This window comes from Coloeus monedula (assembly GCF_965178545.1).
Source record: "Coloeus monedula genome assembly, chromosome: 18".
Lineage (NCBI taxonomy): Eukaryota > Metazoa > Chordata > Aves > Passeriformes > Corvidae > Coloeus > Coloeus monedula.
In genome coordinates, this window is record NC_138798.1 from 6,045,101 (window position 1) to 6,057,714 (window position 12,614).

The following is a 12,614-nucleotide window of genomic DNA, read 5'->3' on the forward strand; positions in this document are numbered from 1 at the left end:
TTGTTGGAAAAATTTTACAAATCTCTTTCTCGTAAGTGGGTTTTGAAATGCTGAAGCTGCAAATGTGTAAGTTTGTTCTCCTGGCTACAGGCATCCGTGGTCTGAAAATACCCTTGCTAGATGTTCCTCTGCTGCTGTGGGTGCAGTAGGGAGGCCAGTTCTGCCTGGTGAGGCTGAATTTTCAGAGGGTGCTGTTGCCAGTGATGGCTGGGGGAGCCAGACTTCTCTCCTAGAAGCCTTTCAGGCATTGCCCTCTTATCACACCAACACAGAGTGGAGAGAGAAAATCACCAACCACCAAGGTCATGTTGTTGTTGGGAAAGTCAAGCAGAGCATCTCCCTTGCCTGTGCAGGTCCTTGTTTAACCTTGGTCACTGCACACACTGGCTGCCAAAAATCAATGAGTTCCTCAATGATGTTTGTTTGCAGAGTCTTTAAATAATGTAGAGTGGAAAAACAACCAAACTGCACAGTGTACATTAGCTGTTGGCTAATAAATTATTACAAATATCTGCTGGACTTGGTTTGTGTAAGCTCTGGTTCCTCTTTGTTTTCTCTGTATGTAAAAATACACTGAGTTTCCCCAAACCCTGCTGGCACTATACATATTAAAGTGCAGAGTTACTGAGCTGCAATGATCACAGCACGTTTAGCCAAGAAGTGTCCATGAAAACTGCTTCTGTGGCAGTGATCAACTTGGTCTGGGCTGCAAAAACCACTTCAGACACTTCCTGTGTGCCCAGCAGTTGCCCTGTGATGGGTTCCCTGAGCAGCTGCATTGCACTTCTGGTGTATCTTGTATCTTCTGGTCCATCTGGGGCTGGAGTTGCTGCAGAAGTGAAAGTCCTGGGTGTCTTTTATCAACCTTGGCTTTTTGCTGTTCCTCCTTAGGACAGCAGGAGCTGGTGGGCTTTGAATGCTCCTGAGAATCCTCCCTTAGTGCTTTCTCATGTGCAAAGCTTTGATGATGCTTGGGGTTTTCTTCTTGTGCTGCTTCCCTGGGCTGGTGCTTTTAACCACAGACTGGTTTCCCACTTCATCCCAAGTGTGTATGAAATTGATTGACTTAATGTGTGCTGCTTTCAAATGCAGAGGCTGAAAAACAAAGCCTGTTTAAAGAAGTGTTTGTCATGCAAGGAAGTGCAAGAAACGCTTTCTTGAAATATCATAGAAAATTTCTTTTTGAACAAACAAGGGGACTTCAAAAGGCTCAGCTGGACTTAGCAGTGAGAACAGCTGTAAGAATCGAGGGTGGCCTCGGGCTCTGGTGGACACTGGAGCCCTCCAGGGAGGGTGGCCAGTTCCCCTGCAGCTGTGGCTGAGTCTCTCAAGTCACAGGTAATTCAGCTTCCTCCTCTCTTCCTCCAACCAGTCTTCAGCAAACATCTGGAAACCCAGATTTCACATCGTGAAGTTAAAAGAGAGTGGAAGAGAAAGTGAGAGGTGCTGAGGACTCCAGGCATTGACAAAGGCAGGGAATTTGGTACAGGCTTGATGGGAAGCAGAGTACTGTGGGCAGACCAGGGTGAAAGGGCAGGGAGCAGACAGTGCAGACTGCTTGGAAACTTTACAGCTGGTAGGGTAGATGCTGGGGGTTTTGAAATGGTTTGGGTCAGAAGAGGAATGAGGTGCTCAGGTATCTACACAGCCTGTGAGTAAAGTGATGCTGCCCTGGAGCCCTGGAAATGGAATCTCTTGCTCTGCCTCTGCTTTCAGGACTTCTCCACTCACCCAGTCAGTTGCTTCATGTGAGTGTCCCCAGCTGGGCCTTTGAGTTTAGGAGTGACTTCTAGCTTACAGGTTTTATGCAGTAGGTCTGCTTCTGGCTGGCTTCTGTTTCAACAACAGGATTTAGTCCTTTGGCCTCCTGGGCCTACCCAGGGTTGAAATATTTGGCTGTTTTCCTGTCTGTTCTCTGGCACTGGTTTGGTGGCTCTGCTAGACATGTGCCAGGCAGCCACTGGTGTCACCATGTGCTGCACAGCCACCAAGGTTCCTACTGTGGCTCTGTGGTGCTGTATTTTTGTGGGACACATCTCTGCACTATCCTGTGGCTTGTACCATGGATATATGCACGTTTCCCAAGGGCTGGGGAAGAGGGTCAGCTAAGGCAGGAGGTGAACTCCCAAGATGGTAAGAGCATCACAGTGTAGCACCTGTAGTGAACTTAGGAAGATGAGCATTTGGCCTGGACTTTGCTGGTGTTGACCCCTGTTAGAATCCAGAGAGCTTTAGCCACCTGATAATGGCACTGTTGAGGCATGTAGAAAACTTGGTTGGCAAGTGTTATGTTTTTTGTCTGAGATCTTTCCTTTCTGCCCTCCAATGGAAGGTGAGTCTCTTGGGCACTTTTCAGCTGCAGGGTTGAATTGCAAGTCCTGAAGTTGTGCTGCTCTTATCTTTCTGTTCAGCCTAGTGCTGCTCATGTGGGCACTGCTATAAAGGGCCAAGTTAAATGTGGAAATGATTAAGGCTCTAAGATAGCACTGTGGCAGCATCTGTGTTGCGTGCCACTGTTAATCCCTGGAGCCCAAGAGGGCATGGAGACCCAAGGCACAATACAGGAGATCAGCTTGGTTAAACAGATGCACATTCAGAAACCAATAACATGCTTAAATACCTGGCATTTTCAAAGTAAGCAGTCTTCCAGGAATTAACCTATAATGTTTTTACCCTTTCTTCAGTCTGACTCATAGCAGAGAACAGATGATCTGTTTAAAAGGTAATACAGCAATTAAATGTCTGAAATATTTCAGTGCATAAATCCCTTATTTTTCCATTTTCTATTTCCCCAGGAACTGGCAAACTCTGTCTACTTGGTTATGGAGGTGAGTGTGTCTTTTTCTTTCTTTTTTTTTTTTTTTACCTCCTTTCCCTCCCTCTTTATCTTTTTAAATTTTTTTCAACTTGTTTTAAGCAGATGAGCATGTTTCACAAGTGGTGCTTTCTGCTGGCAGTCTCACCTGTGAGGCTTTACTAATCTAATCTGCAGCTCTGGCCTTGGAGAGTGTGGGTGCAGAGAGCAGCCAGGGGATTTTCCATCTTGCTGCTCTCAGAAGGTCGTGCAGGCACAGGCTTAAGCAGTCAGACACTGAACCTCAGGCATCAAAGGGGTGCCAGGGGGGGAGTGTGTGTTACAGACATACACAAGAGAGAATGTTCTGGACATAGCTTACCTGCAAAGCCTCTGAATGTTTCACTTCCTCTGCAGTTTTCACTCTGAGGTCTTGTTCACTTTTCTTAATGATGTGGAACACTGATGTGAGGAGTTTCAGTTTTCAGCTGTGTCCACTCCCAGGCTTTTCTCAGCCAGCTTTCTGAGGTCTCCAGTGGTGACCCCTCTGCTTTGTTCTGGTTTTACCTTTCTCTCTGATGTGCTTGAACATGGTTGTGCACAAAAGCTGCTTAATGCTGGTGTATCATCGTGCAACATGACATTTAGGAGAAATAGGACAGGAGAGAAACCCACAGGAATGGAGTTTTCCCTGCTAACTTTTGAATATGTATTTTGATGTGTGATAATTTATGTTTAAATACTGTGATAAGCCTGCCATCCTACTGAGGTTTACTGGTTTTCTTTTTAATCTTTGATTTGCCCTGTATTAACTGAGCTTTCTGTTGTGTTTGCAGTACTGTAATGGTGGTGACCTTGCAGACTATCTTCACAGTAAGTACAACAGCATGGAGAATATCCTCTGTGAGGTTCATGCTCTGTAATCATTGGAAAACTGAGAATCCATGACAATAAAAGCTGGTCTTGTAGTCCTTTCTATGTAGGTCAGTAGTGACTGTTGTCAGTAGTTACATATTTTAGTTACAATGGCCTTATAGGTTAAACATATTTCAACACTGCTAGGGACATGGTTTGTCTTTTTTTGGTCACTGGCAAAAAGCTATTTATACTGAAGCCTTGCAGTTCTGTGGTGTTGGATTTAAATAAGATCCCAAGAGTATATTCTCCAAGTTTACCCCTAAGGTGTTCCCACATCTAGGGCAGAACATATTTCCTATTTCAGCACATTGAGGATGGCTGTGGTGTAGTCAGCAGTGCTGGGAGGGTGTCGAAATCCACTGACTTTAGAGTCTTCTGGAGGATATAGCACAGGTATCTGGGCCTGTGGTGCCCTGAAGAACCTTTTGGTGAGACTCAGGGGTGTCTTTGCCTTCAAGGCAAATGAAATATGCTTTGCAGGTCATCCAGCTGTATTGCTAGGACTCAGGCAGTCCCCCAGGGTGTCTTTCAGTGCAGCACAGGACCTTGGCCTTTGTGAAAATCACATTGCACCTCAGTACCTAGAACAGGTAGGGGGATAACATGTTTAACAATATACTTAGCTGCACTCAGACACAGCCCTTATTTTTAATTTTTTTTTTCCCCTGGCTGAATTTTGTCCCTTCAAGTAGTTTTCTGGTTGTTTTGCATGTTAACTAGAAGATTACTAAATGTGAAGAGACAGTTTTAATCTTATTTCATGTGTGGCTCTGGGTCATGGTTAAACAAAGTTTGTTCACATTGTTCAAATTAAAAGCTAGTCAGCTGAATAATACTTCAGGCTCCTTATTGAGGTATGTGATGCCTAGAAATGGCAAAAATTGAAGGATTAAAAGATAAATTTACATTTGCCCTACAGCTAGTGTTGGTGTCCCTAGAATGATAATTTGGGGCTTGATGCTACCATGTCACACTCTTCCTACAGGGTAATGAATTATATTTGTGGACTTTAATTTTCAGAAAGGGTTTAGTACTTGAAGGAAAAAGAAAGAATATTCTGCCTTTCATGTGTTCTGTTTGTTTAAAGTGTGGGTGAGATAGAAGTGACAGGCATTTGTTTTTTAAAATCCAGGTTTAGTGTGCTTTGTCTTAGATAAGTGTTTTGCTTATGCTGTGCTCTAAAAGGAGCATCTTTGGTGCTGGCAGAATGCTCTTATGAACACCAGGGGAGGATGGTTTTGTATTTGGTACCTTCTTTTTTTTTTTTAATGTGAATGCAAATTTTATAAATTAAATGCTTTTTAAAAATAGTGAAACTTCAGTTTTACCAGTGCATGGGCTTTGAAAGCTACACTTTTTTTAGCTTTCATGCACATGAAGTGAACCTTGATCTTAAAGCAGTGGGCTGTGCATGTTCATTGGCAAGGCTGTCTGTCTAATTAAGAAATTATAGAAACAAAAGACATAAACAAGGATTTATAGAAAATATTTTGGTCTGTATTACTACTTCTGTGTGTACAGTTGTCTTTTTCCTTCTGCATCTGCCCCCCCCCCCCAAAAAAAAAAAACCCTAAAACACACCTCAATAAAAAAAAATTGAAGCATGCAATTAGTTAGGCTGTTAATACAGCTCACTTCCTGGTTTATCACTTGGAATTACTCAGGAAGTTGGTGGCTAGTTTGAGAAAGTGATGATGAGTTGCATTTTCCAAATAAAATTCAGTTTTACCCCAGTTTTGTTTGAGTGTTACCTGGTGCAAGACTTGATCTTCTTTGCCTGAGTTCATTTGAGAAAGTTAACCTTTTGCTCTGTTTTTACCAATAAAATATTTTGGTTTGGCAACTGTAAAGATTATGGTGACTGGGAAGTTGGTGCTTAGTTTTATTTTAACTCTAAACACTTGTGTGCTGGTTGCCAGTGAAGAGAAACCAGCAGGCACTGATTTCTGGAGGGAGGAGTCAGTAAGGGACTACAGCAAGAAGGTTTAGTTACTCCCATCACTGCCAGAGATCAGGGTCTTCCAGATCCCAAAGCCTAGATAAGAGTGTCAGCTTTCTGCATCCCACCACATGCTCCTCTTCCAGCTTCTGCAGGTGCCCAGGGTGCTTTTGACAGGAATGATTTTTCTCTGAAAACTCATCTTGGAAAGTTTTGATTTCTTCAGTATTTGACTGGTACTCAGGAGGCTCATCTCTATTGAGCAGTTATTGTGCTGCTTCAGTTATTTTGATAATTGTGTGATGGTGTTTAATTGCAACATCTACTTTCCCACTGGCTCCTCGGACATTTGTGCTGGTAGTTCCTGTAACACTTAAGCAAGCAGCGCATGCAAATCCCCTGGTTCTCACTGAATGAGTTGCTTGTAAGCTTCCAGATCCATTCTGCCCTCTAATTACAAGCATTAGGCAATATGGTAATTCCATGTTGAATCCAAAGGCACTCTAATTCTCCTTGTCTTCATGACTGGAGGACGTGCATAGGTGCACGTTGCAGTGCACTGTGTGTTTGGCTGGGTTATGGTGTTGGGCAGCCCCATCCCTGTGATACAACCCAGGGCTGTGTGTGTTCTGCTCAGCACAGCTGCTGTGGTGGTGTTGTCCTTTAGTGGTATAATGCAGTTTCCCTTCTGGGAGATCTCTGGATGTTGCTTTCACTGGAGGCCATCGTGTATTGAGCTGAGAGTGGCAGATCTCTGCTCTGCGTGGTAGAGCTGTGGGAAGTGTTACAGAAGTGACTGGCCTCTGTACAGGAATAACTGGAATTCTGTGTCCTTGGGTACTCAGAAGGTCAGAGCAGGCAGGTCTGAAATTCCTTCTTAAATTCTGTGAGTTGTCATTGGCTCAGGCTGTTATGGACACTTTTTAAGAGCATATTTGTGACCTTTCTTAAAGCTGTTGCTTTCGTATCATAACAGGGCATTTCTTGGTTTGACCATGACACATGCAGGGAGCTTGGATCTTTCTAGTCTGTCCCAAGTGGTGCAGGGACCCTGTTGCAAACCAAGGGTGTGAAGCATTGCTCTGTAGCTTTTCTCCCTCTACAGCCAGGTAATTAAGGTCTAGTCCTATCACAGATATATCTGCATTAAGTCTCCTGACTTGTACAGAAGATTCCCAGGAGTGTCACTGACCATGCTCTGCATGGGTAGCAGTGGGGTAGGTACAAGCCAGGCCCCAAACAAGTCAGCTTGGTCTCAGACTTCAGTGTGACTTGGATTGGGCCCATGTTAGAGATACTTGTGACACCTGTGGGTAAGAGGAGATGTTCTTTTTCCTAAATAACTTTTCCAAAATGGTGTTGTAATATAGCGTCAGTGGGTGTACTCCAGTACATCTACTCTTGGATCAGCTGACAAGGGCTGTTTACTGCAGTTTACCTGGCAGCCTCCTGCAGGTTGAACTTCTCAGAACAAGCTGACCAGGGCACTTCTTAGGTGCTTCATCCTTTTCCTCTGCCTTAAGAGCTCACAGCATGTGGGCCCCACACTGACCCAGAGCAAATATTTGCTCTGATCTACTGACCTGAGCAGCCCAAGGCAGTAAGCAGAGTGCCTCATCACTGAAGTGGAGCCCATGAAAATAAACACAGGGATATTATTGCTTCTCAGTAATGGCAAAGTAGGGCTTGTGAAACAGCATCCTCTGCAAGAATGTGTTGCTCACCACAGACATCCACAGCGATGCCCAGACTTTAATGCAGGTTTAGTATTTTGCCAGCAGTTTTCTGGTGAAGATGAGAATATCCTCTTTTGACAGGGACTAGACTTACAAGATCCCTGTTTGGGATGCAGCAAGGGAGGAGCATTGTTTTGTTCTCCACTTGTTTGGGTTTTCTTTGGGTTTTTTGATGGCCCCTAAATTCTGGATCTTCTCCTTCCTCTGCTGTTGGTAGCTGGTCTGGGAGAACTTTTGCAGACCAATATCCTGAAGTCATTGAAAATGTCAGTTATATTTATGTTCCTGTCCTTCAGTTGCAGATTGCTGCTGTCACACAGCAGACTGATGGGCTAAGTGTGAGAGATAAGGAGTTTTGTTTTCCAGTGTTACAGCCTGCTTGTTAATGGAGGGAGGTAAAAGAGTATTGCCCCTGCCCTCCCCAAGGAACTGACTACCCCTTCTCTGTTCCTGAGGGCAGAGCCTCGGTTTCCCTGTCCTGCCTTCCTACCTGGATTTGTGAGATTTAATGCTTCCAGAGGATCCAGCAGACTTCTCTGTCTGATTTTGCTGCACTGCAGCATGGTAGCTCCACTCTGCTACTGCAGTTGCCCTGGGCAAATACGTCTGCAGGCCCAAGACACCAGTTCAGATTCTCTGTGCCAGGAAAACAGTTCTTCTGCAGGGCTGAGAACTTTGTACAGACTTCTGTGAAGTAGAAAAGCCTAAAGTCTGCAGAAACAGGTAGTTTAGAAGCCCTCTTTTCTATGGATGAATGGATTTTTCTGATCTTGGTAGCAATGTTGTTGTTTTCAATATTATAAAGAGTTAGAATTCGCATTAGGGAGGCTCAGCTGGTTTGCTGAGGGCTGATGGCTAGTGCTGTGTTAGCCTTATAGCCACCAAATTATCTAAAGGAGAGGGTAATGCCTTAGAGCCATGGCATGCTCTAGGGACTGCAGGTCAGGACAAGGCTCTCCACAGTTCCTCTGCTAGAGGCAGAGTGTGTTTAGCCAGGAGCTGGTAATTGCCTTCTGCCTTAATAATAAGAATTACCGAGTTTCAAATCTTGCCTCATGTTTGAGGGAGGGTGATCAGCCTGTCCTTTCCTGGGCCTGAGCTGAATTGGGGAAACAAAACCTTTTGAATTTCTGCTGTTTTGTTTAAAGGTGGTGTTTTAACCATTCCTGAATAGATTTCCTTGAGTATAAATTGCAGAAATACTGCAGAGCCCTTTTGTTGGAGAGAATATTGAGCACAGCTAAGAGATGCTGGACTTTTAATAGACAGAAAATGGTATGGGACCGAGTACATTGAGATATTTCAGCAGGAGGTTGGGGAAAGCTTTGTTAAAGATGAGGCAGTGCTTTCTTCAGAAGATGCAAGTCCATTTTGAAGACTTGCATCTGAGCTGCCTCTTAATATCCTTAAAATCCCTTCACAGAATCTCCCCTTTTTGGAGAGGAGTCTCGTGAACTCCAGCTGAGAGCCAGTTCATGAGGAAAAAGGCTCAGTGAGGGGGGAGAAACTCTATATACATGTGCACTGCTCTCACGTGTTATGAGTCCAGGACCACCTGATAGCCATGGTGACACTTTAGCTGTGCTTGTACCTCCTAGAACAGTGAGGCTTGGGAGTGGTGGGAGTTTAGTTTCTATTCTAAGCACTGCTTAACTTATCTGTGTCCCTTGCTGCTTCCCATCCATGTATTTTAAAAGTTAGATTTTTAATTTCCTGTGTTGTGTTAAAGCTGTGTGCAACCTCAGCTGTGTTTTCATAAGGATTCCTCCCTTCTAGCTGACTGAGTAGAGTGGTGTTTTGAAGCTCCTGCCAGCCTGTTTTAATGTCTTACTAGAGAACAGCTGGGAAAACTCTAATGAAGTCCCAAGTAATTTACAGGGACCTTTTACAAAAGAAATTATTTTATTCAAGTGGATTGGTGCTTGCTTGAAGCCTGACTTGCTCAGTGACTGACAAGGAGGCAGGCTGGTAGCACTGTTGATCCTGGGGTATGTTCAGCAAGCTGTTCCCAGCTTTGGCAAGAGTTTCATATGTATAGCTCTTAAAATAACGAGAGCTGATGTCGCGTTGCTCTCATTAGAAGAGCCAGTTGAAAATGATTTTAATCCCTTCAATATTTATTTTCACACTACAGTCCCTGGGAAGCCTGTATCTCAGGAGAGGCCACTTCAGAGCTTCTATATTGGCAGATTTTGATCACTAATGTATTCTTTTAAAAAACTTGACTTGTGAAAGCATTTTGAAACATTCTTGTTGTATCTGTGGATGTAGTGTGGAGGGTGTCAGGTGATGGTTTGCAGGGGTCATTTGGTAGGGTCTGTTGTTAAGTATTGGATCGTGGTTCACCCAAAGACCGGTTTTGGGATTAGAATTCTGGTTTGGTGGTGATGCACAAGGGTTAGGCCTAGACTTGGATTCATACCCCAAAGGTACAGATCCCTGCTGGATGTATGCCCTAACCTACTGTGAATTTAACCTATCAACCCTTCCCAGGTCCCACATGAGCCTTAATGACTCTTGCAGGCGTAAATCCTAATCCTAATTGCCTTTCCTCTTAGCTCCACCTTTAGGCCTAGTCTTTGTGATAAAGCTCTGACCTTGGGTATCCAGCTGCTGTTGACCATAGCTCACAGGCAGCCACAGCCCTGCCTGGTGCTTGCCTGGATCTGCCTGGCAGCTCTTGCTGAGGGAAGCCCTAAACCTCAGCAGATGCCACTTTTGGACACAGTTAATAACCCAGATTCAGCACCCGGTGCTGCCCTGAGTTCACCGTGAGAGACTCAAGGCTTTCAACAGCCCTGACCACAGAATAAGCTGGGAATGCAAATGCTCTCCCTTGTTGCCTGTAGGAATCATTCAGAAATGGTGTGTGGGGAAAAGACATCGTATGTGGGAATAAAATGACAAATTACAGCTAATTGCTGTGAAACTCTGCCCTCTGGGCTCCTCAGAGAACTGGCATTGTAAGTTTTTCATCTGTGGTTGTTTTTTTCCCTCCTCCTCAGCTATGCGGACACTTAGTGAAGACACCATCAGGCTCTTTCTCCAGCAGATTGCAGGTGCCATGAAAATGCTGCACAGCAAGGGCATCATCCATCGGGACTTGAAGCCACAGAATATCCTTCTTTCCTATGCTGGAGGCAGGAAATCAAATCCCAACAACATTCGCATAAAGATTGGTAAGACCCTGCTCCAAACGTCACCCGAAGCACTCAGGAGTTCGGTAATGGATAAGTGGCAAACCTCAATCTTTCTTTGGGGAACTGTCTAGGAGGAGAAAAGCATTGCTCCACTTATTTTAAAAACACTCTAATGTTTTTCATCCTTAGTTCCTCTGCTAAATGTAGCCTTCAGCTGCCTCCAAGCAGTAGGAGCAAAAGCTTTCTGCTCTGCCAGGACACAGATTTAACACAGAGGAACTGGGCAGGCCTTGCTCCGCTCCCAGTTGAATGGTGCCTCCCTCAGTAAAAACAAAACACCAGCCTGCCCTAATTGGCTTGTAATCTACAGGCATACCAAGAAATAAGCAGAAGTTGTGACTTTAGTCTTCAGCTTTTAACAGTGATGAGGTTAAATATTGTTGTCTGAAGACCTGACTAGTCGCTCTCCTGGCTGGCCTCAGAGAGTGCAGTGTGTTGTCAGGCAGACCCAAAAGTGGGAGTTTTCCCAGTCTGAACCAGACGGGCTTCTCAGTTGCATCTTGAAGAAATTCACATTCTGCACATCAGGCAAGTGGGACCAGTAGTTGGGACAAGTGCTCCAGAAATCCAGTTACAGAGCACACATATTCCCTGCAGTCCCTCAAAAATAAGATGATATCACCCTCACACGTGAGCTTTTTGGTTACGTTACAATTCAGAGCTGAAGCTGACACCAATTAGGTAAAACTGTTCCTCACCTTAACCTTGTGCTTTCCTTCGGCTGGGAAATGAGGCCCAGTGGAAAAGCTTGAAATGTTGCTGCTTGTTTGACTGAAGCATTTTGATGTGTTGTTTTGGTTTGGGTTTTTTTTTTTTGTCAAGTGCAGAGTAATTATCTGTGAGGAAGGGATTGGGAGCTGTAAACACAGGCAGGAGGGCTGTGGGCACAACTGCTCTTGGGTGTGATGTAACGTGCAACACTCCTTCTGCTCCCTGAGGAGTACATGGTCCAGGGAGAATCTGGCTGTACCAGTTCATTAGTGACAGATGACAGTGTAAACAGCTGTGTCAGTGTCCTAGCCTGAAATATCTGGTAACCTTGAGAGAACATCTCAGTGTCATACGATCAGATGCTGAGTAACCTGCAGAGGTAATTCGTCTTAGTATTCCTTGTTCCTGGCCCTTCTACTTGCTAAGTGAACTGTGGCTCAGTTTTCTGTCCTAGTGCTGGTATTGGCACTGTTGGTACCCTTCTGAAGGAACAGAACAAGACTCATTTTGGTAGGGCAGGTCTAGAAATGTGGGTAGTGGTGACGGTGGTTCCTCCTGGATGTGTTTCACATTACAGCCTTTTCAATGGAGGGGAACTTTCAGTTCCCCAAATGAAAGGCTGAGATCCCAGCAGATGAACTGGCTGGTTATGAACTGGCACATTCTCACTGAAGTCAAGAGAGCTTTCCCAGCTGACATCTCAGAGTGCAGGCAAATGGGTACTGATCCCTGAAAAAGGGATGGGAGTTTGTTCATCTGAGTACTGTGGGGGCTTGGTCTGTCCTTTCCTGGTGTCTGTACTATGCTTTAATAATTAGCACAAGGATGCTGCTGCTCAAGAAGAGCTGTCAAAGTTGCTAAGGTGGGATAGAGGCTGCAAGATTGATGAGAAGTGAAGGTAAAGTAGGAAGAATCAACTGGAGAAAGGTGCAGGCTCTCTAGAACTGGTGTCTGCTCCTGACCTACCTCTTTTTCTCTTTGTAGCTGATTTTGGGTTTGCCCGGTACCTGCAGAACAATATGATGGCAGCAACATTGTGCGGTTCACCCATGTACATGGTAAGTGTGATTTGCCTACAGGTTTTTCTGTGTTGTTCTTGCTTTGCCCCCCAAAAGGACGGCTTTGTTTTTCTCTAGTCTTTCCCCCAGAGGTGAAATTCTATTTACTTGTCAGAAACCAGCTGTTGCACAGGGAGATTGCTGAAATTCTGGCTGCTGCTAATGTTGGACAGCAGGTGCCTGTGTTGCTATGTAACTTCCAGGTGAGATGTGGATAAACCATGCTTCCAGGATGACTGCTTAGACTGTGAAACTGAT

At 44.7% G+C, this 12,614-nt stretch overlaps 1 protein-coding gene across 5 annotated transcripts in view; it reads left to right on the forward strand.

Annotated features, from left to right (window-relative positions):
• The window catches only part of ULK1 (unc-51 like autophagy activating kinase 1), a 76,944-nt gene that overhangs the window by 13,258 nt on the left and 51,072 nt on the right, over positions 1–12,614 (forward strand). For 4 of the 5 annotated variants that reach the window (XM_082293343.1, XM_082293341.1, XM_082293339.1 and 1 more), the window contains exons 5-8: positions 2,796–2,828; positions 3,631–3,667; positions 10,393–10,566; positions 12,283–12,356. In XM_082293343.1, the coding sequence (XP_082149469.1) occupies positions 2,796–2,828; positions 3,631–3,667; positions 10,393–10,566; positions 12,283–12,356 (318 nt within the window). Of the gene's footprint in view, positions 1–2,795; positions 2,829–3,630; positions 3,668–10,392; positions 10,567–11,825; positions 12,197–12,282; positions 12,357–12,614 lie in introns of those variants that run through there. The other variant, XM_082293342.1, reaches the window with a different exon arrangement.